We start from the raw sequence: 23,668 nt of genomic DNA, 5'->3' as shown, positions 1-23,668 counted from the left end.
TGTTCCTTGATCTGCTGTCACATGAATGGTACTGTATGAACACCTCATTAGCAGACACAGGGGCGACTTCCTGGCACTGGCACTTATTTATGTGTCATAAACAGCAGCTGGCAACTGTTGGGACGTGGGCAGGACATAGTGGCACTGTCACCTGCACACAGCACTGGGACAGATGTGTCACCAAAGGGGGTGGGCCCAGGCTAAACTACCTCAACACCTTTTGTTTATATGTCTGATAAATGATGAGAGGAATTGCTGTTATGCAAATGTAATCATCTTCATAATGTCTTCCTCATTAGGAAAACTTGATTTGCAGTTGTATGGCCATTGTCAGAGCACTCTCTGAAGTGAGGGCAGGGTGAAAGAATTATTAAGGGCAGAAAAGAAGGAAATGTTGATTGAACAACTCATAACTAGCTCACTTCCAGGTTGGTTGTAGCTGCTTTGTGCAGAACCCAAGGAACAAGAGGGACTATTTGAGGGGCTGCAGTGAGTGGCAGTGATAGGCATGAAGTCAGAGAAAAGCCTTTTGTTTGCACCAAGCAGGGCAGATGCACTGGCTGCAGTTTATGGTGATAAGCTCCAAAGTTAATTTTAGATGCGGTCTGTGTTCTTGCCCCCAGGTATGTGCTGTACCCCCTGGACCTCTACAATGACAGTGCATACTATGCTTTGACCAAGTTCAAAAAGCAGTTCCTGTATGATGAAATTGAAGCTGAAGTAAGTTCTCTTCATCTTTATAAAGCTCACTGGGGTCACACTGCCCTGTTTGACCCAGCAGTTCATTATAGGCACCTCCTGAAAGAAATATTGCATCAGACTGAAAAGTTTCAAAAAGATCAGCATTTCCAGAGACCTTTCAGATTCTCCTGATTAGGGGCTTCAGCTTAGCTGTACCCATAGGGAACCATGGAAGGCAAAGGCTTGACTGTCAAATACTGGGGACATGGAAAAGTCTCGAGCAGAGGGTTTGAGACATCAGAGGAAAACAAGAAATTCCCTGAGAGGGAAGGATGATTGAGGGTGGGGGACCAGGACCTGTAAGAACATGCAGAAACTACAAAGCCAGACATGTAACTGCAATTTTCTGCTTACCTTTAGCATTGTGAGAACTGCAGTGTGGGTTTTAGATAGTGTGACCTTTAATATATGTTTGTATTAAATGAGAGACCTGCACTGGGTTGTATTGATCTTGCATGCGTAGGAAGGAGCTGTTCCCTGCTGGTGACACCCTTACCAAGTCTTGTTTTTTCTCCCCCAGGTGAATTTGTGCTTTGATCAATTTGTATACAAGCTGGCAGATCAGATCTTTGCCTATTATAAAGCAATGGCTGGCAGGTAGGAGAACCTGACTGCTGATGGTGACTGATGATATCACCGCATCCAAATTGCTGTTAACCAAAAGGTTTCCCTCAGGGAGCAGCTGCTGCAAGCAAACAAAGCATAGATCATCCCTGTCCCCCAGAGCTGGCTGTCCACGTTAGACTGGTGTAGATGGGGAAAATTAATTAAGGAGACATAGTTAAAAGTGAAAAAATTGTAATTGGCATCCTGAGTAGCTGTCAGAGTCCAGTTTGTGAGAGCAGCAGAAAAGCAAACTGGGCTTATTACAGACATGTCCTTGCTTGACTTCTGTTTGTGTACCAGGCAAAGGACTGGAAGCCTCCCATCTCTACAAAACAGGAATATGCACTTGTCCTCACCCTACTAAAGCAGCAGGACTTGTTCTCCCTTTGGGGAGATAGAACCTTTGTGGCATTTCCTTCTTACCAATTTAAAGAACATGGATGAATTCTAGTGAGAGTCTCCTTCTCATGGCCCCAAAGGTGAATCAAGTCTTCCATGTGCAGGTTTTCTTTCTAGGTCACATTTGGCCTTAGAGAAGGAGGACAATCACCATCACCAACCAAATGTTCCTGCAGCAGATCTTCAAGGAGGGAACACACCAGGGGAACCAGCCAGTACCTGGCACTGATATCCTTCAGCACATCTTTTATTTTTTTTGAATGTTTTAACCATAAAAGACAAGCATGGCAGTCCCTAGATAACAACCGCTGCTCTGTGATTTAGCATGCAGAAATTTTTTGGCATGCAGAGCCAAGATTCAAAGAAGGACAAAAACAACTCTGGGAAGAGACATAGAGAAGGCGATAGTGTATGTTTCTATTTTCCTGACACTGCTTCCCTTTTTCAGTGTTTTACTGGACAAACGTTTCCGGGCTGAATGTAAGAATTACGGGGTGATCATTCCATACCCGCCGTCCAACCGCTATGAAACACTGCTCAAGCAGAGGCACGTCCAGGTACAGTGCAAGCAGCAGGCTCCAGTACTCATCACTCCTGGTCTGTTAGCCTTCTGGTGGTGGTGGGCATCCTAGCTGAGATTGGCTCTGGACTGAGAAGGGTTGAATCTCTTTCTGACACAAAAACGAGTTATTCCCCACATTTTTCTCGTTCCTTCTTAAGTAATCTGAACTCAAACGAGGCGTTTGCACCACCGCTTTCATGTTTAAGCAGACTTGGAGGTTTGGTTTTAATTTGTGTGTTGACTAAAAAATAAAATACCTTTTCCCCATCAGTATATAACGTGCAAATCTCTTCTTTTGCCAGTTGCTGGGCAGATCAATTGACCTGAACAGGCTCATTACCCAGCGCATCTCTGCAGCCATGTACAAATCATTAGACCAGGCCATCAGCCGCTTCGAGAGCGAGGACCTGACATCCATCGTGGTAAGAACTTTTATTGACTCTGAGTATGAGCAGGGAGAATAATACACTGCTGTGGCTACACAGTCAACTGTCTTTTGTTATGAGTCCCCCTGCAGTAGGTTTCAGCCAGTCATGTATCTTCCTTTTTGGTGCTGAGTCTTTACTATTTCTGCTTATGCAGCTTTAATTGCATTATTATCAGGCCATTAAGTATCTGTGTAAATCATAAGGTGACAGCCAGCAGTTAGAGTTTGCAGAGCTCATATAAGAGAGTCCTGGAAACTGGGAGAAGGAAATCTAGACTTTAATTCCCTGTTGGATTAAGGTGGCTGTGATATTGTTTGTGTGCATACAGGATTTGCTGTCTTTGATACGTTACAGGAGCATCAGAGTCAAGTAGTGTAAAATTACCAGTTTCCACCTTCGGAGGATTCTGAGGTGAAAGCCAGCCAGTGCTCAGTGGGGAACAAATTAATTTTGCTTCCTGCAGGTTCACAAAGTACTGGACCAGGACCCCCTTGAGTGGAAGTGCAATTGGCCTTGACCACTGAGTTAAACTGATGTCTTCAGTTCTGTGTGCATGTGGATATAAAACCATCCCCCTGGCAATTAAATCAGCTGCTTCTGTTGTAATACGTTGCATTTTCTGCTGCTTTATGTGCCGCAGGAGCTGGAGTGGCTCTTGGAAATCAATCGCCTGACTCACAGGCTGCTGTGCAAGCACATGACTCTGGACAGCTTCGATGCCATGTTCCGCGAGGCCAACCACAACGTGTCCGCGCCCTATGGGCGCATCACCCTCCACGTCTTCTGGGAGCTCAACTTTGACTTCCTGCCCAACTACTGCTACAACGGATCCACCAACAGGTCAGGAGGGAAAGCAAGGCCACCTGGAGACGCTGCTTTTGTTTCCAGAATGTCAAACCTGCCACATAAAATTGGCATGCATCGTGGTAATGTTTGTCCTCCCTGTGGGATGCAAGTTACTCTTAAAATGAAGTTGAAACCCACAATCTCCCCTTGGTCTTGAAAATGTTAGTAACAAATTTCATGTAGCAGTTAGATAGTGACTGCAAGTGGCTGAGGGTTGGTTTACTCAGCAGCAGAGCTCTGGTAGCTGCTCAGATACTGCTTTCTTGCCTGCCAAAAATGAGAAGAAACCTCACTTTTGGTGGGTTTTACACCACCAGCAGATTGTGGCAGGATTGTGCATTCCAGTTGATGTAGCTCAGATGATGAATTCTAACTAGCCTGCAGCTGCAGGTCATCCCAGACTGTACCCTATGTGTGCTCAGTTACCCAGGCTCTGACCATTTTCCCCCCATCTCCCATGCTCGCCGCAGGTTTGTGAGGACAGCGATCCCATTCACACAGGAGCCCCAGCGGGACAAGCCAGCCAACGTCCAGCCCTATTACCTCTACGGGTCCAAGGTTAGTAAATGAGCCACAACAGCCAGCAGGAGTGGATGTTGGAAATATTTATTTAGGAAGAGAAAGAAATGCCAGGACTGGTTCATTAACGGAGCGGTGGGTGCGAATGTGCGGGATCACATTGCTGTGTGCAACCAAAAGGCCATGCAAGAAGCAGTTTCAGTGTGGTGTTGCTGTTTCTTTTCCATATTCTTCTCCATAAAATGTCCATGTTAAGGGATGTCAGCACTGCTCTGTGCTTGGTGTTGCCACTGAGACTGAATCACATCCATCTAAATGCACAGAGAAGTGAGCAACTTGGTGCTCTGATGCAGTGATGCTCCCCAAGGAAGGTACCACCTCAGGAATCCCATTTTTTGTTCAAAATGGGAATTAGTAAAATACTTATGTGTGCACTGCTTAATACTGACAAAAAGCTCTTTTCTCAGGCTGCAATGACTGTTTATACAGATGTTATGAGGGCTTGGGGTGTGATGCTAGTGGAGGGGCACTCAAGTGTGAAACTACTTGAGCGGAGTTTATTTCTTGTGCACATTGATTGATGACTGTGAAGTGAACCTACAGCACTGATGCACATGAGCTAATGGCACTACAGTCTGCCAAGTCTGGCTGTTCCCAGAGAGCTGACTTGGTTTCTTTTTTAAAAATCCTCAGCAAATGAGAATATTTTTGTCACTTGACAAAAATCTTTCTCCCTGTGACCAACGTCTATGCCTCATGTTTTACCCTAGGACAGACAGCTGCCATGGACACACAGACAGTCCTCTTGGCAAGAACTGGGAAAGAGCAGGACAAACCAAACCTCTAAGAAAGGTTTTGTTTTCTTTTGCTCTCACTGAAGGCCATGCTGTGGCAAGATGGCCCTTTTATCATCGCTGTTTTTATAGGAAAAAAAGTAGTGAGGGGAGTTACACGGGCTCTCCTTCATGAAACTGGAGCTCCTCATTAGCACAGTGGTCATGGGCACTTCCAGGAGCTCCTCTGTCAGTCCATCCCTCAGTGGCTCTTCTGGTGAGCTGCTTCGTTCAACCACTTCTTCAGGGCTGGTGTGGGGATGCTTCAGCCTGGCAGCCCGGTGGCACCGCTCAGACCAGAACTGCAGGCAGCCATAGGCCAGGAGGGCGAGGAAGCAGAGGAGCAGGAGGCTGCTCACCATCCACATGGACGTGGTGGGTTCGTGCTTGGAGCCGCCGAAAACCAGGGGGATTTTGTCCAGCGTGTGGAAGGTAGTGCAGTGGTTGCTGGAGGGGTAGGAGTTCTTGCATGTGATGCACAGGACGTAGATGGTGGACGGCGTGAGGCGGTGGAGCACCAGGGAGCTGAGGGGGTGCGGAACTCGCTCCTCGCGGTGGAAGTTCTGCCGCAGGTAACCGGCAAAGACGCTGTTCCAGTTGGGGCGGTACATGACGTGGTAGTAGTTCTCTGGGCAGGGGCTGCTCATGGCCCAGGACACGGTGGCACTGGTGTAAGTGATGTTGTGCACTTGGATGTTCATCGTGCCCCTGAAACCAGATGCAGGGAGAGGCTCAGTTTTCTGATTCGTGTCAAGGCTCAAAGGCCACTGACAACGGTGAAGTCTTTCCACTGACTTTTACTCTCCCTTAGGTTGGGCTGAAGACTATCCTGGCTCACTTAGGTTACGTGCTAGAATTACAGAAGACAAATCTTGCTTTTGCCCAGATCTCCTGTATCACTCTGCTTCATAACAAAAACATCCAGTTGGAGCACAGGGTATACTTTTTGCTCCAGTTATATTTTTTATAAAATCTCTCTGACTGGTTGTCTGTATCAGAAGCTTTCTTAGCTTTTTGTTTCCCACAACATAGAAAGGATACTGCAAGTTTGATTAACATAAAGTGATCATTAAGCTAGCTCCAGCTTGCCTTGTGAAGCTGCCAATCAATAAATATTTTGATTTTATGTCTAAATGCCATTTAGAAAGCTCCATAATGGTTAATTCACTGTTTTAAGTTGTTGCTGCATTTTCTGTACCTTCCTTGCTTAATAGAGTATAAACTCTTTCTGTTCCTGCAGCATCTCACACTGCAATATCAGGATCTTAAATGTCAAATCTGTAGGTTGGTGAAATATAAAATCAGTGCCTTTATGGAAACACAAATATATGAATAATAAGAACAAAGACAGAAAAATGACACTGCCCTGCTAACAAATTTAAACTGATTTAAGCCAAAGCCAGTGAGCAGTAGATTTGATCCCTGATGGTGCAATGTCCAGTAGTTTTTTGGTACTTCCTGAGCTGTGTGGCTGTTTAGCAACAGCCACAAATTACTTGAGCACATCACTCCTTCAGATCCCCAAAGTGCTCTCTGAGCCTCGCTGCAGGGTTCTCTCTCCCAGCCAGCCGAGTGCTCAGAGCAGCACCTCCGTTCAGTCGAGCTGGCTTATTTTTCCCTTTTTCCCCTCTCTCTAACAATAACCAACTTCCCTTTAATTCACTCAAGAGTAAGCTCACCTTAATGACTGCTTATCTGTTCTTACACGAGGCTGCTCGTGCGCATGGCTGAGCCCTCCCAGAGCCAGCACTTACCTCCCGCCAGGTCCGCGGTGGCCCCGTCGCGGTGGCTCTGGTGACGGAGTGGCCACAGGCAGTGCCTTGCCAGCACTCACCTCCCTCCTGCCTCTGCTAAATCCCTTCCCCGTGCTCTCCCTCGTTTATACCCGGCTCGGGCTCCGTCATCTCTCACCATGGCAACCAATAGGAAAGGATGGGCAGGCATCTTCGAGTGATTTGGGAATGTTACCCCTAAAAGCTTCTGCCTGGGAGAAGTCTGTGTCTCCAAGGCAGAAAAAACAAGCCAGGCAGGTTTTTTTGGTGGCTTATTTGGGTTTTTTTTTTTCCTGTATCCACAGTCCCCCAGCAAGACCAGAACGGAGCCCTAGCAGGGTCTGGGGTTACAGACACTCTGGCACATGCTATGAAATCTGGATACTGGCCTGTGGTACACATTGACTCAGGGACTTTGTCATTAATTCTGTGATTTCTTGCACACTTAAACTACTGATTTAAGTGGAAGCTGTAAGCAGTACATTTTGATCCCTGGTGGTGCAGCAATTTCCAGTAGCCTTTTAATATTTTCTAAACGGTGTGACAGGAGTAGGAATTGGGTTTTCAAAGACCTAGGCCTCCTGCTGAACTACATGGGATTAAGACCAGCTCTTCTTTGAATGCCCCTGACTTACAGACAGCTTGGGGATGTCCCCTTTCAGTCTGGTGAGAGGGCAGGAGGGAGAGGCAAAGCCAGTGCCTGTGGTGCTCAGGGGAGCAGCTCGAGCCTGTGGCCAGGAGGGGATGGATGGGCCTGGTAAGGAGAGGCTCTGAACAAGTGACTTGCTGCTCTCTAAAGCCAAAATGTGCTCGAGAGGAACTTTCCCAGAAATGTTGATGCTGAGTCTGGAGTTACTCATTCCACTTTCTAAGACACTCTCAGCTGTTGCACTGAAATTAGGTTGGCTGGGAGCCCTGACTTGTCTTGGGCTGTGTGCAAGTCCTTTTTTTGTCTCTGAGTATATTCCTCTTTCATTAGCTCTTCATTTTTCCAAGGGAGTTCTGTTACAGTCAGTGCTACCTATTATCTCTCTGTGTTCAATTTTATCAGATAAAACTCTCCCTGCCTTTCCTCAGGTGACCTCAGACAGGTGGTCTGAGTGATGGCCAACAACAAGGTCAAAGACATGGAAATAGAACTAGGGTTTGATTTGCTTCATTTGTTGCTAAATCCTCTCCAGAGCATCCCTGGTAACCTCCTGAGCTCCTAAAGCAACGCTGGGACCTTCCCCACATGCTCACAATTAGAGACGGCTGTCCCTGAGACCTGGGTGCAGGGTGAGCTCTGTAGGACACTGGGAGCTCTGCCCCATGCTGCAAACCCCAGCCTCCCATCCCCAAAACCTGCCCATTTGGCCCCAAACCAAAGGGGAGGCAAACCTCCCCAATGTCTCCAGCAGCTGCTGCTCCCAGGAAGGGTCAGGGCCAGGCTTTTGCTTTGGTTCCCTGAGGGGTCAGAAGCGGCCGCCCAGCGTGGGGGAGTGAGCTGTGCTGTGCTGTGCAGCCAGCTTGTGCCTTCAGCTGCTTTGTCTTAAAATACCCACTGGTGTCATTTTTTACATCCTACAGTCTTTACCCCAAGCTGTGTATCTCGCCCTTAAATGGAGTTATATTTTTAATTGCTGGCAGAGCATTATTATTAGACGCAAGCCTGCTGTTGGTGCGCTGTGTGGCTCTGCAGAGAGCTCCATGAACCTACCTCATCCTGCAGACAGGCTGGGGTGAATCATCCTGCTCATCCGCAGCTAGTGCACATCCTAAAATGTGTCTTCTCCCCATCAGGCTAATTGCTGAGACCCCCCACTCGAGGGAGAAGCTGGTTGGGAGCTGCTCTCCAGCCCCATTATCCCTCTGAGGAGCGAGGGAGTGCTGTGAGGTGGGGGCTGTGCAGCAGCACCAGCTGCTGGCTGCCTGCATAGCCAGATACCAGCTTTGTTGTGAGAAAAACCTGACCAGTTGCACCACAGCTGGTACCAGTGATGGTAGCCCATCTCAGGGACCAAGGGATATGCACAGACAGAAGTTCCCTGGCCATGGAGTAGCAAAGAGGCCTCCAGAAATGAATGTGGACTCATGAGCCCACTGAACTAAGGATTTTTTTATTCCCCCAAGCCAGGATGAGTGTGCTACGCCTGGGGAAATAACAGGGTAAAGGAGTCTACAGGGAGGTGTGGAAGGAAGGTGCAAGGAGCCATCTCTGGGCCACTTGGATCACCCCTGCAGCCCTCACTTTCTGGGGACAGCCGGGGCTGGGACAGTGCCTTGCAAAAGTTAAAGCAACAAAAGCTGTGGGAGTATGGCTGGGCTGGGGCCCTGGAGCACTGGCTTCCCTCTGGGATGGTCCTGTTGGCCATTTGGCAAATGGTCCAGGCTGGGAGTTACTGGTGTTTAAACAGACACACTTTTCAAAACAACGCATTGTGGTTTTTCAAATGTATCAGGGTGCATAACCAGTGGCCGTGGGTCCGTCTCCACCCGATTTTTAAAGACTTGGTTATCTGAGGATGCAGACAGAAGCCTAAGCAGGGTGCTCAGTTCTCTTAAGAGTTGGTATCCAAGGAGCTTTGAAAGTAGGCTTCTGTCTGCCTAAGTAATTCAATAATTCTTAACTCTGACACATACTCAGGGATATTTTTTTTTTTTAAATTTTGATCAGAGATAAAGTTGCTCATTGTAAATGAACCTCCACAGCAGTCTTTCTGTACTTAATAGTATTACAGGGCTATTTTCACCTACCAGGAACAGGAGGCGAAATAACATTTCACAGAAAATAGGGGACTTTGTAGCTGTGCCTTATTTCTGCTAGTTCAAAGAGCACTTAGGAGTTACAGCAGGTAACAACCTGCTGCACCAGATCTGTGGGGCTGTGACAAGATGAGGGACAATTAATTGGTTAAAGTAACTGACAAGTGTGTGAAAGCATGGTCAGTACATTGGTGAAATTCTATAGCTGAGAGCAAAAGAAAATACTTTCCAATTTTTAGCAAATGACTTTGTAACCCATTAGTAGCTCAGTAAATCTTGTGGAGTGAGTCAGAAGTGGAGGATGACTGGAGCCTCCAGCTGGGGGTATTGCAGCAGTGGTGGAGCAGAGACAACATTTTGCCCTTTCTGCTGCTCCAGCCCTTGCTCCCTTCCACCCAAACCTCCTCAGTGCCTCCATCCCTTGGCTCCATTATTGGCAGGAAGGGGGATCCCTCTAGAGTGGAGTCTGCAATATCCACAGGGAGGCGTTTGGAATTCCGCCTAATTTGTTTCCTTATCTTTGTTTACCTTTTGGTAAGCATGAGCCCAGGGTTAATCTGTGTTTTGCTGGAAGGGGCACTACATGCCAGGATCTTTTCCAGGGTGGCTTTTTTGCTGCTCACTGAGGCTGCGGCTGGAGATGTCATGGAGGGAGAGTGCAGCCCGTCTGCTGGGCTGAGTTGTGATGCCAACACTTCCCTTGCAGAGCCCTCTCTGAGCATGTGGTGTCTCAGTTAAATCTGATTCTCAGTACTTTTTCTCTGCAGAACATACAAGTGAATTAATTCCCCCTACTTCTCTTCGCCTCACACCAAATGGATCCTGTAAATGTTCCAGTGATGAAACGTTGCAGCAATTTTCATGTTTCCAAGATGACATTGATAGCGTACATTCCTGGAAATCACTTTCTGTTCTCTGCTGCTAAGAAATTCTGGGGGCAATGTCCTGGGCACTATTCTCCCTAGACCAGTGTCAGATTCTTACCCTTTGTCACAGACCCATGGGATGTCTGTGAAGTAGAGGCTGATGTAAAGCTTTGCAGGATGCAAAAAGGATCTTTTCTGTGTCTTTTCCATCTGCCCTTAAACTCAGTTGCTGCAGTTCCTGCTTTTCCTAATAAGCCTCATTTAAAGCAAGTGCCCATAGGGGGAAAAAAATCTGTCTGCTTAAATGTATATAAAGCTTTTCATTTTAGTAGAGAACAATTTGGTTTTGAAGAGGCAAAGGACCACTGAACTGAAATACTTGATTGGAAGTATATGGGAGAGTAAATTAACTTGGAAATGAAAGTGGTGTTGCTACATAGGAGGATAATAAAACCTTGTGACATGACAGTGTTGAGAGTTAGAATATATCTGACTACATAGGGAGAAAAGCAATCTCCTCTCCTCAAGAAGCAGAAGTGGGAATTGCCATTGGTATTATTTTTTCTCCTCCTCAAAAATTTTTTTAAGTGATGTAACATAATACGGTGATAAGAGAATTGCAGGTCTGGTCGATGGCCCTGTGTGACTGTCACTGTTCCAATTTCCCAGCCCCTCAACATTGCCTACAGCCACATCTACAGCTCCTACCGCAATTTCGTGGGGCCTCCTCATTTCAAGACCATCTGTCGGCTCCTGGGCTACCAAGGCATCGCCGTGGTCATGGAAGAGCTGCTGAAGATCGTCAAGAGCCTGGTAATTCTGAGCCTGACCCTGGTGATAGAGAAACTCCAGAGCCTGGATAGGTACAGGCAGGGCAGTCAATGTGGGCTTTGGGATTGGGGTGTTCTCATCAGGGCACCCTCGTGTGCCTTGATCCACGCTGGAACACTTGGAGCCATGGGCTGATTTTCACTGATGAGGAATCCCACTGATTCCTGTGGGATGATGGAGTGTTTCCAGCAGGATCAGACAGCATTCAGCACAAGGACAAAGATTTTATGGTTGATTAAATAGGATTTAGTGCATTATCTCATATAATGTATCTACAGGGTGCAGGTGTGTAACTCCAAATGGCAGCAGGGGCTTTAAACTAAGCAATGTGCTCTGCTCTAATCCATGTACGTCCAAAATATCAGATCTGCAGAAACTTCTTCTACATGAACGTAAATTCTGTATTAAACTCCTGAGTATCCAGTGATCATTCCTCAGGTGGAAGGAGATTTCCTGTGCTAGGGAGTGACTGCTTTGGCAGCTCTGGTGAAATGCTTTTTGGGTTAGAAGCACAAGTCCAGCTGCAGCTAAGAGTGAGCCTTGTTTTGGATCTCAGCTGCAAACAATGCAAACACAGCAAGCTGTATATTGAAGTCGAAAATCCATGCAGCTGTGACTTATTCTTTGGGAGGAAGCTGTAAAAGCACTCTGACTCCATACACTTGGGCTGAATTTTATATTTGAGTGAAATCCAAATTAAGCAAGTTCTTCCCGGACTCCAGCTGAAGTTTCATCCTGTGCTGTCAGATGTGGACCCATCCACAACCAGCCTCTTTCAAAACCAGTGCCAGGAGACCTGGCATTCCAGTTTAACCTCCCTGTGTCTCCAACAGCTCCAAGGCACCATCCTGCAGTATGTGAAGACTCTGATTGAAGTAATGCCCAAGATCTGCCGCTTGCCAAGACATGAATATGGCTCTCCAGGTGGGTGCTGCAGATGGATCCTTGAGCAGGAGCTCAGCCACGCGTTGGTGCAGCATTTACTCAGGCCCACACTCATGGTTAATCCAGGCTGGGCACCTGTCCTGCCAGTGCCAGCTGCAGCCAGGTTTGCTGGGACACTTCCATCTGCTTTGCTATTGACACTGGAACATGTATAGGAAACCTCTCCAGGAAATCTCCTGTTGGAAATTTCCTTTTGAACACATAGATGGCTGATAAGGGATTGTCTTCTGATAGCCTCTCTTATGTCTTCAGGATTCTGTAAGCTTTTGTGAGTTCACTGGTACTTTTTAAATGCTCTACTTAGCTGGTGAAGAGATTTTTTGCAGCATGGCTGCAGTCAGAAAGTCTGGCTGCTGTTCCTGAGCCAGCACTAAGTCATCCATCACAGTCTGGAACCTCTTTCCTCCTCTGATGAGAAAATCCAGGGAATTTATATGACTTACTCCCTGTTTCCCAAGGCTTACTGAAAGCAGGATAAGACACTGCCTGTTAGTTCTTCCCAATGCCAGTCTCTGTGTACAGCCCATTGAGCAGCTGCAGTTTGTGGTTAAGGAAATACCAGACACTGATTGTCTTTTTATCCAAGGTAATCGGAAGTGATTCCAGTCTCTTTCTGACTGTCCTTCCTTCTCTTTTAAGGAATCCTGGAGTTTTTCCACCATCAGCTGAAGGACATCATTGAGTATGCAGAGCTGAAGACTGACGTGTTCCAGAGCCTCAGAGAAGTGGGCAATGCCATTCTCTTCTGCCTCCTTATCGAGCAGGCTTTGGTAAGGCAAAACCCCCACACCAACATCGTACCTGAAATTTCCAGCTCAAGAGTAGAAGTGGAAGTGGGTTCTCCAGCAGAAGAGTTTGGGAAATGTTACTTTCCAGCTTCTCATGTTCTCAGGGTCTCTCTGGGGCTGTGTTATTGGAGTCTCTGGGCATGTCCATGGGGATGGTGTGCGTTGGCACTTTGTCAGGCCTCTGGGATGGCTGAATCTGAATACTGGAAGATCCAGATTTCATTCTTGGACCCAAAGCTGCCCCTTGTTTGTCCTGCTTAGAAATAAAACCAACTGGAGTTAATTTCTAGATTGTAAGCTCTCTGGGGCAGGCATCAATACTTTCTTTATATACATATCTGTACAGTGAGAAACAGACTTGATCCCTCTGCTCTTTTGGGGTGCCAGTGCAATGGAAACAACCTGATTGATTGTAATGGAGAAATGGATAAAGCAATCCCAACAGGAAGGAAATCTGCTGATGATAAATGTCCTAAGACATCTTCACTGAAAATCTGGCTGGAGTAATAACTTGGTGTTGCCCCCTGCACAGGAGTTTGACAAGTGCACAAGTCTCTCAGCTCTCAGCTCATGTGATGCCCTTTCTGGTGTGGGACAAAGGCTGTGGCTGAGTGCCACTCATCTTCTTAGCTTCCAGTTTTTCACATAAATTCAGCTAGCAATGAATTTATCTCATAATTTGCCCCAGAGCCAACTGAGGAGTGCTCAACAACACAATTGTACATTAAGTGTGCATACTGTGTCATGATGGTTTGGGCAGGGTTGTTTCAGTGTTTCCAGAAATATTTTGAAATTACTTCCCTAGCATAAGACAGGATTTCCAAGCAAAACCAGAAGTTTTGTTCAGAGCAAAGCCATAAGAAAGTTCAAAGATTCCAAGTTTTGTCTGGCCACAGAGCACAGACAAAAGTAAAAGTCTCTGCATGTCCTCAAAATGGATATTTCTGCCCTTGCCTTTGCATTTTAACTCCAGTCTAGAGACTTTTAATTCTTGGTACAGTGTATCAAACACATCCAATGAGCAGTGGTTGCATACGATGAAGTAAACAAGAGATGTGTATCACCCAGCAGCTTGGCTTTTATAGAAATTTATAGAATGACCAGAGTTGCCAACTCTATTCTGACAGTTTCTGTTTCTTTTTGTGGCTTTTTCACTGCTCTCTGCTGTTCTCAGTGTTGGGTTTTCTGCTGGATGTACTGCATTTGCCTTTGCTGTCACATCTTTAAAGGGACCCTCAAGGGACATGGTGGTTTCTTGAGAAATACATCATTTCAATGCAGAAATGTTCCTTCAGTCCCAGGAACTGTACATCAGCAGTGTACTGGCATTTTAGAATAGCAGAAAATAAAGATCCCTTAAGGAAAGCTACCGGTCAAAGTCCACATCTGCCTACAAAGTCTCTCCCTCTCTGATGCCCTGTTTTTCCCCTCAGCAATAGACTCAGAATACAAAGCCATTTTGCATGCAGTGGGCACTGGTTCCCACTTGCTGGAGGACGTCAGATGCACAGAGCCATCACAGAATAAGATTTTCCCTCTAATGGAGCTCTTGTGCAGTAGGAGGAATTGCTTTTGTACTGCAATTACCTTCAGAGCTGTGTGAGTGATGTAAGGCTGGTGGTATTTGCTGGCAAAAATGGCTCTGATGCAGATGTTCAGTCTGCTGCACCTTACCGCCTTTTTATTGTTTAAGTTTGAGGAATGAGGGGTTGCTTGGGGTGAAATTTCTAAGCAGAATTTGTGCTCTCAGTTAACGGGCCTTGGGGAAGAGATCTGTTAATAACATGACTAATTTTGGGACAGATACAAGGTGAACGTGGGCTGCAAATGGCTGAAAATACTTTATTAGAGGGAAACAGCCATGGAAGAACATTCACCTAGGAATGAACACTGTTTTGCAAACGAAATGACCAAGGTGACAGGCCCACTCCGTTAGCATCAGCACCTCTGTGCCCATGGAGGGGCCCCAGACTGTTCCTGTCCCTCCAGCACTGTGTCACAAACTGCACTCCCACAAACTTGCTCTCATCCCAGCATCCATGCGCCAGTGCAGCCTCCTGCAGCTCCATGCTCCACTGTCCTGCTGGCTGGAAGGGGGGTGTCCACCCCTGCATCCCAAACAGGCCCAGCCGAGTCATTCCATCCGGCCCCCGGGTACCTTCTGCTGCGCTGTCATGATCTGCTTTCGAGTGTGTCTACATCCCTCCAGTGAGCTCAGAACTGAAAGCATGTCCTAGGAGTAGGCTTTTATAGGAGCAGGCTGATGCCTTGTCGTGACACGATGCCTCTGTGTTGAACAGCTTTGGTTTCCTCGCTGCTGTTTCCCATTGCAGACTCGTATACAATGTACTGTCAGCCATCGCTCCTCAGTCTCCACCTGCCTATTTCTAGGTTTCTCCTCCTTGTGCATCTGTGTTTGGGATTATTTTTTTCTCAAGTGCATTGGCATGCATCCCCTCAGGTGGCATCTCATGGTGTTATTCCTCTCTGGACTTCTGTTTTATTCTTCCTGGTGCCTGCACCACTGGGATTCTGATAGCCCTGGCTGAGAACACCACACCAACAACCAAATAATTTCAGACCAGTTGTGATGTACCTATTTGCAGAAGAGCCACATGTCAGTATATTTTTCATATACACTTCCTAAAATAACTAAGCCAAAGGGTAATTTCCACCTGGGCACTCTCTTAAAGAACAGGCTGCAGGAATTCATTCAGGGTAAGATGAAATGGAAACTTCCATATTCTTTATCTCCTTTTACCTTCAGGGCTAGTAAGTAAGACAGAAGATCAGTATAAAGGTCTGGCCTTGTACAGGCAGGAAGTAACTTACTTAAGTTAGGGAAACTTCCTGACTGAAGTTGAAGTACTTCTCCCAGTTTCAGACCATTTAGGTTCAAACCACTGGAGTTACTACTGAGCTGGGTTGGATCTGAATAGGTGCTGTAGGCATGAACTGTTGTAGTGTTGCCCAGGCCCCTGAGCCATTCACTCTCCCCATAGGTATTTTTTAACTTACTTTATCTTTCTTTCTTCCTGCCTCAGTCCCAGGAAGAAGTTTGTGATTTGCTGCATGCTGCTCCCTTCCAAAATATTTTGCCCAGGGTCTACATCAAAGGTAAGAAGCTGAGAGGGAAGCAGTGGGCAGACTCAGAGGTCTCTGCCCAGAGGCTGTTTTCTCTCCCATCTCTGCTGAGGATTAGCTCTGACCCTGCTTCCCCCTCCAAATAGATAAGTGCATACAGCCAAACATCAGGTGCAAACAAAAGCCAAGGGTGCATTTCCTGTAGCCTAGTTATGGCCTAAAACCTCAGTCAGTTTGGGGGTTCCCTTAAGGTTTGGGAGCCATTTCACAGCCTCTTTGGAGAATGACAGCATGAAATGTCCATCTCACCAGGAGTGCTCGGTAACAGGGACATGCTTTTGGACATGTGTGATAAAGCTGCTGCTGAGACTGCACTCGCCCATCCCTCCCTTCTCCGCATCACTGGCCCCTCATTGCTGTCGGTTTGGCTCCCTGATCCCACAGTCTCCTTGGATGGTTGCTGGGGGGCAGCTCTGAGCAAACTCGGCGGAAAGTTGCGGGTCTCCACTTCCTCCTCTCATTTCACTGTTTGCTGCTCGCTTGACAGAAGGAGAACGCTTGGAGGTGCGCATGAAGCGTCTCGAAGCCAAGTATGCCCCACTTCACCTGGTTCCCCTAATAGAGAGGCTGGGCACTCCGCAGGTAAGGATTGCATTGGAAGGGATGGCTGTTGGAAACTCGTAGCAGTCCCCACGTGGCCTGTTTGGCCTTGGGAAAAGTGATCCTTATTTTTTTCTTTTGATTGATTGATTTTTTTCCCCCCAAAACATCAATTGGACGAGCAAATCTGAATCCTTGCCCGAGCAAACACTCTGAAGGGAAATCTGTGAGTGGGTCCAGAGATGTGTTGCTGCCTCCAGTCAGGAGAGCTGGCAGGGAGCTGTAAGGCAAGTGTGCTAGAAGCCAGTTCTGAATCGGAACAACTCCAAAAACCTCTTCTTCTCCACTTTAAAAAGATGGAGAATTGCTGGAGTGGCTTGAGGGGAAACTTTGCAGGGCTGTCCTAACAATCAATTGCCATCACTTTTGGGGATCCCATTTTAGGACTGCAGTGTGGTCCGTTTAAGCTCATCCCTGTCAAGGAATACATCTGAGAATGGTTTCCCTCTTAGCACATGCTTAGAGCTTCAGCACATGCTTAAAATTACGGCTCCATTTAAGTGTCTTCTTGATGTGGGTCTCAGCTTGGGAAAAATCTCTTGTGCAGAAACTCAGTACTGTTAAAAATATCTCCATAGACTGATCAGTGTAATGGGCAAAATCTGAGCTCCATTGATAGTAATAATCAAACTTCAAGTGCCCATTTGTTGGGGTTGATGGGATAAAAATCTTTCAAAGTATCAAATGAATCAACACCCTTTTCCTGTAATGTACTGATGAGGGAATGGAACAAACACTCAGCTGGTGTAGGAGGTGACAGAACTGTGGCAGGCAGAAAGTGGTTGATATTTTTTCTTGTATTTTTTTCTCATGGATCAAGGACATTTTGAACTTTGCATCATTGGAAATCATCTGAAACAGAGAAATTGGCTGGATAACTGAGGACTTTGTCTTACTCTGTAGACACTTCCTTTTAAAGGAGACACTCGAGAAAAAGAATTCACCTCTGTGTTTTTGTGTCTTTGTGTTGGTCTTTCTATCTCTCCTTCTTTCCATGCAAAATCATCATTGAATTCTGCTATTAGAGTCCACTCGTTGCTTATCTCTGCTGTAGTTATAATGGTGATGAAAACAAAAGGTATTCCATGTCCCACTAAAAAGTTATTTTTCTGTAAACTGTTCCCATATTCATCACACAGGTACAGTTGGGTACCAGATTTTTTTTTTTTTTTAGCTCAAATGTAAATGAACACAAGAATTGCTTTCTATAGGTGCCTCCATAGCTTCTAAGCTTGCTCCTTTTATGCAGTTTTGGACATGCATTTTGGAAATGCAGTTTTGGACACAGGCCACACAGGGTTTTTTCCTGCAGAATGCATAAATGCCTTGTAACAATTGTCCAGAATCTAAGCAGAAGTTCGATGCCTCTCCCAAAAGGTGGCCCCATGCATGTTACAGAATTCCATGCTGTGAAGGGGCTGAGCCAGAGTTAGTGGGGATCTATTGGTTTTTGCAGCTTTTGGGTAGGGTTCTGGCAAGTTCACCAGTAAACAGGCTGTACAAGAGGTTCAAAATCTGGAAAATCAAAACTGGATTTGTGCAGTGGCAGGAAAACTGCCAATGATTGTTGTAAATAATTACTTTGCATTGGAAATCCAGAAGCAGCTGTTTGGTGGATCATTCATAAAGAACCAGGGGGGTCAAAGTGGTTCATTAAAGGAATCCTCTCCCATTTAATGCTGACCATAAAGGTATTTAGTAAGGGGTTTTCAAAAGTGCTTGGTCAGTCTGGTTTCTTCACTGGAAATAATCAGAGCCTTTGCTTCTGAAGACAGAAGGAATAATTGAGCCAGCACAGTGGCATCCTTTGACAATTCACCTTGAGAGCATCCTTCCTCTCCTGATCTTAAAAATCAGTGGGACCCAAGACTGTGAGGCAGCTCTGTCCACAAGACCAACAGCTCCCCAGCTGCTTTGCCCATGTTAAGATATCTACCCTAGGATGGTAGTCCTGTATCAAAGACTGGTCTTACTGTGATGAATTTTGGAACCAAATTCTGTCTGTGAATGTGCATAACTGAGTGGCACAGCCTACGCTGAAAGCCGGATGCATCCCCTTCTAAATTAAGATTTCTTCAGAAATAGTGTACTAAGATCACTGGAGAAGTTTGTTCTCAAAAGTATCCCTTTTTTCACTATATTTTAGCAAACACTAATGCTAACACCTAATTTATATTTGAAATGGCTCTGCTTCTGCTGTGCCCTCATTTTGCCATGATAGAGCAGTGTGTGCAGATCTGTGCCCATAAGAGCTTGGAGCAGGTGAGGAGAGGGACAGTACACAGCCTTTAGCTAAAAAGCTGGATAAAATAAACCTTTACTTGCCAAGCAAACACATGCAGTGTGTGCCGTGGAACCAGAGATACCATTCCTGCTTTTAACACATCGAGGGATCCCAGAGCCAGTGTGGCCTCTGCACATCATTACAGCTTTCCCTTGATATTTGCTATTAGTTGAACACTAATTGAGCTGAGGTCCCCAGAACATCCTTGAAACTGTGACACAAGCAAGAATTGAAATGCTTCTAATTTCAAGAGCAGCCAAACTAAAAATGCTTGAGGTTACTGCCAGCATAAATTGATAATCAGGGACGGGGATATGCAGGCACATTCATGCATTTTTCAGGGTGGAATGAAGATGACCCAGCTAAACTGAGCATAATTCATGTTCTTAATGTCTGGCCAGGACGTGTGCCTGCCCTTTGTCCCAGCTGCTCTGAGTCCCCATCGTGACTGACTGGGATAACATTTTTATAGGCATTGCAGGGACATATGGAAATGGAGCAAATGCTTAAAAACTGCTTAAAGCTCCAGGAAGTCCTCTGGGACAGGCAGGGTCTCAGTCAATGTAATGCTTGTTCTGTGTGGCTGTTCCAGAGAGGTGGGAGGGGTAAAGGCTCTGCCTGTGCAGCCGCTCCTCTGCTGAGGTGAGCACAAAGAGCCAGAGCCTCCCACAGCCATGGGCACAACTCTGACAGCACTCAGCTCCCATTTCCCAAGTTGTTTTTGGCAGCACTGCAAAGAGAAGTCAGTCCTGCTACTGGAACAGCAGGAAATGGGGCAGCTGAGAGGATAGGGCAGTGAGAGACCTCCACACTTGCACCACTCAGTGAGCTTGGGGGAAGGCCCTACTTGCTTATTATAAATCCCCTTTTTTTTTTCTCTTGGGGAGCAATAAGGCTGAAATGAAATTAATTCTCTTTTAGTTTTCCTCTAGTGTAAAAACCAAAATAACTTCATCCAGTGGAGCTATTCCAGAATGGTATATCTAAATCTGAGTGGAGGTGTCACAGAAATTATCCACACCTGTAAAGCTTCCACATGTGGGAAAAAATTATTTGGCTTTCTTATAAACTACAGGTTTTCCAGTGTCAAGTTAGCAGTGCTTCTCATCTTCCTCAGAGCTTTTTAACCCTAACTACAAAAGAAATCAAGAAAGCCATAGGCTATCTGCATTTTGAAGAGATGCTGGCAATGTCCTGGGAAGCAAAATGTCCCTGTTCTCTCCTGTTTTATCTTCATAATATGCAGAAATCATGAGACAAAACCCATGAAATGAATCATGAAATGAAAATCAGGAAATGAAATGCTGAGTAGCACTAACAGAGCAAAACAGCATGCTAGCAGAATTAAGGATCAGTATTTCTGGTCAGAGCTTTGCCTTCAGCTCTGGTGTTCTGATGTACATGGTTACTCCAAAAGATACTGAGGTCGGTGAAATACAGTGGAGCACAATATTAAGTCTCCTGCTTGAGGGATGAGTATTCTCTGGTGGGAAGCGCCATGGGAGCAGCCATCAGAGGTAAGCTTGGAGGTGAAGGAGCCGGAGAGAGACCAGGCAGCGTTAAATCCAGCGGGTCTGGGTCACATCCTCACTTGTGTCCCTCTGGTTGTCCCTCTCCTCAGCAAATAGCCATCGCCCGGGAGGGGGACCTGCTGACCAAGGAGCGGCTGTGCTGCGGGCTCTCCATGTTCGAGGTGATCCTGACACGGATCCGGAGCTACCTGCAGGACCCCATCTGGCGTGGGCCGCCCCCCACCAACGGGGTCATGCACGTGGACGAGTGCGTGGAGTTCCACCGGCTCTGGAGCGCCATGCAGTTCGTGTACTGCATCCCCGTGGGCACCAACGAGTTCACGGCAGAGTGAGTGTCCCCAGACAGCTCCTGTCACTGCAGCTCATGGGTGGACGGGGCTGGCCAGCCCCCAGAGTGTCCTCAGCTGCTGTGAGAGCCACTGTGGAGGTAGAGGGGAATGTGGGTGTTTGGTGAAAGGACTTTGTTGTGCATGGATGCAAAAAGATGTTCAGCTTTGTATTGGAACAGCTGGAGAAAAGAGCAAGGTAAAGGGACGTGCCCAAGGTGACAGGCAGGAGATGGGTAGATGGACCAACAACCCAGCAGTAGGTCCTCATCTGTCTTACCCTGTGATTCACCCTGCACAGCCTGGCCTGGGTGTAATTATGCACATCTTCTGAGTTCATTTTCTCTAGGTGTACACTCACTTTCTAGGAGCAGGACTGAACCCATTTTCCCTAGGAATTCACCAAAGAAAGTTCCTGGTGTCATGGTACTTCTCTTGCCTAACTGTATCCTGTCGTGTCTCCCCACCCATCACCCTGTTCCTCCCTCCAGGCAGTGCTTTGGAGATGGTCTGAACTGGGCAGGTTGCTCTATCATTGTTCTCCTTGGACAGCAACGGCGCTTTGACCTCTTTGACTTCTGCTACCACCTGCTGAAGGTGCAGAGGCAGGATGGGAAGGATGAAATCATAAAAAACGTGGTAAGTTGAAGGGTGGGGTCCCAAAGGACCCAAACTCAGCACACTTCTTTCTGTTTTCTATCCTGCTTTGTCCAAACTCATCAATTACAACAAAGCCTGGTGTTAATCTTATTCTTACTGGACGCCCTTGCTGTAAGGTTTCCATCTGCAGCCTCAGCAGACAGGCCAAGGTTTTAATTGCCTTGGAAATCAAATCTTTTTTCTCCCAAAGCTTTTCCCTTCTTCCTGGGGTTGGGAAGCTGGACCTGAGGAGCTGGTATTTCCAGCAACCATCCTGTGGTTTCGTTGGCTTTATCAATAAGCAGTTGGGAGCCTAGACTTAGGAACAGTTAACTTAGGACCACTCACTGATCTTGTTAATGCTCTGTCTTGAGTCATCAAACCCAATAATGAAGCGAGTCACCGGTCCCTGCAAGGTGCTAAGTGGAACAGGAACATGTGTTAGAGCTGCTTTGCCTTAGCAGAGCTTTCCAGCAGCAGGGCACAGGTTCTGCTGCTTCCTAGCTGCTCAGATGACATAAGACCTTTCATGTACTGTTTCTCTCCCTCACCATCTCTCCAGCCCTTGAAGAAGATGGCCGACAGGATCAGGAAGTATCAGATCCTGAACAATGAGATTTTTGCCATCCTGAACAAGTACATGAAGTCGGTGGAAACAGACAGTTCCACGGTGGAGCACGTGCGCTGCTTCCAGCCCCCCATCCACCAGTCGCTGGCCACCACCTGCTAGTGTGGACACGGACCCTGCATGGGTTGGGAAGGGAGCAGGGACTGAACCCAAACCAGCTGGGAGGGGTAAACTTGATGGTGTGAGGCCTGACAAGGAAGTGAGGCTGGGTCTGCCTCTCCACACGAGGACACATCTTCCCCTCAGCCCCGTTTGAGTGCATGTTCCTCTGTACCATCCCTGTGATCGGTTTTACTCGTAGCTTTCGGACTTGAGGGGGGGTGGGGGTGGGCAGGCAAAATGTGCTTTTCTTCCATGAAGTGGTCCGGTTTTCCCTGTGATTCACCCAGTCCACACATCACTCTGAAGCCATACTGCAGCCTCAGGTGGGAGAGTTCCATGCTCCCACGGCGCCGGGAACCCGCTCCCACTGCAGAAGCAGTGGGACAAGTCAACACCCCCGTGACATGTGCCACCAGCCACAGAGCAGAAGGGGCTGAAGACAAGTTCCTGATCCACTCTTTGAGGGGAAGAAGGGATGAAGGCAGGATGTTACCCATGGCAGTGCCCTGAGGACCGAGTGCTGGGCGCAGAGGAGCCCTGCCAGGCTGGTCGTGGATGGCTGCCTGGCCCAGGCTGGGGTGAGCTTTGTGCTCCCTGCTGTGTCCTTGGCCTTTCCAGCAGTTGTAGGGGGAGCTTTGGCATGTGGGCTTGAGAACAGCAGTGATGCAGTCACCTCAGCACTTCAGAGAGCTGGGGAAAGAGAAAACTGCCTGGCTTTTTCCATGCTATTGGGACATCCACTTACTTTAATTCAGAGGTTCTCCCCTGAAGATACATCTTCATGGACTAAACCAGATTTCCTGTGGACTACAGAAGAGGCTGCATTCATGTGAATGTGCTCTCAAACATACTAATTTGGGTGGAAATAATCACTGGTGCTGACAGGATGCAGGTGTAGTTACCTTGAACACACGGGATCTTTGTTCTTCAGCCAAGGATGAGAGCCAGGGTATGTAATCATTGTGTGTTCTGGGATGTGATTTTCCCTTGGTTTAGACAGACTCCTGGTGGCACAGCGACCAAATACCTTTCTCCAGAGAATAGTGACTATCAGCAGGGCTTAGGAAACTTCCCATCAGTCAGAAATTACGTGGTTGGTTAGAAAAGGTGAAAAACAGGAAAAGCTTTAAAAAATACCCAGAATTTTCCAAATTCAAAGCTGCTCAGAGAGCACTGGAGTCTGTTTCCTTTTCCCACTCAGCTAATCTAATATCCCTGGATAGTGAGAACAAATTCAGGTGGAACTTCAAGGAGGATTTCATAACTCCTGGTCTAACCTGCTTCCCCTCAGTACTGTCATTGGAGTGATACAAAAGCTTGTGCTTGATGTGAAAGGAGATCAAATCACGTGCTCCAAGAGAAAATGATGCCAGCCTCACCACTGGCAGTGTTTCCTCAGCTTTAGCCTGGCCACAGCAGATAATTGCTGAATCCAGATGTGATAATACCTATTTGTTTCATGCATTTCATCATGCCTTGTAAATTGCATGCTGTTACAGATGTTAAAAAGCCAGAGCCTGGGCATTTATTCT

At 46.9% G+C, this 23,668-nt stretch overlaps 2 protein-coding genes across 5 annotated transcripts in view; one reads left to right on the top strand and one right to left on the bottom strand.

Moving 5' to 3' along the window:
• The window catches only part of CYFIP2 (cytoplasmic FMR1 interacting protein 2), a gene marked incomplete at both ends in the record, with an annotated part of 39,361 nt that extends 17,225 nt beyond the window's left edge, over positions 1-22,136 (top strand). For all 4 annotated transcript variants that reach the window (XM_082291726.1, XM_082291725.1, XM_082291727.1 and 1 more), the window contains 14 exons: positions 624-720; positions 1,262-1,338; positions 2,195-2,303; positions 2,611-2,730; positions 3,377-3,576; positions 4,053-4,140; positions 10,987-11,130; positions 11,982-12,072; positions 12,733-12,863; positions 15,926-15,998; positions 16,513-16,607; positions 20,531-20,769; positions 21,259-21,406; positions 21,969-22,136. In XM_082291726.1, the coding sequence (XP_082147852.1) occupies positions 624-720; positions 1,262-1,338; positions 2,195-2,303; positions 2,611-2,730; positions 3,377-3,576; positions 4,053-4,140; positions 10,987-11,130; positions 11,982-12,072; positions 12,733-12,863; positions 15,926-15,998; positions 16,513-16,607; positions 20,531-20,769; positions 21,259-21,406; positions 21,969-22,136 (1,780 nt within the window). The remainder of the gene's footprint in view (positions 1-623; positions 721-1,261; positions 1,339-2,194; positions 2,304-2,610; positions 2,731-3,376; positions 3,577-4,052; positions 4,141-10,986; positions 11,131-11,981; positions 12,073-12,732; positions 12,864-15,925; positions 15,999-16,512; positions 16,608-20,530; positions 20,770-21,258; positions 21,407-21,968) is intronic.
• FNDC9 (fibronectin type III domain containing 9) lies at positions 4,973-5,635 on the bottom strand (the record flags this gene model as incomplete). The annotated part of the gene is made up of 1 exon (XM_082291773.1): positions 4,973-5,635. One exon carries the CDS (start codon positions 5,633-5,635, stop codon positions 4,973-4,975), a length of 663 nt encoding a protein of 220 aa, XP_082147899.1.
• Positions 22,137-23,668: the final 1,532 nt, after the last annotated feature.

The sequence above is a fragment of the Coloeus monedula genome, assembly GCF_965178545.1.
Source record: "Coloeus monedula genome assembly, chromosome: 15".
Classification (NCBI taxonomy): Eukaryota; Metazoa; Chordata; class Aves; order Passeriformes; family Corvidae; genus Coloeus; species Coloeus monedula.
The sequence above is the reverse complement of the archived record's forward strand: the minus strand, read 5'-3'. Positions and strand labels throughout refer to the sequence as shown.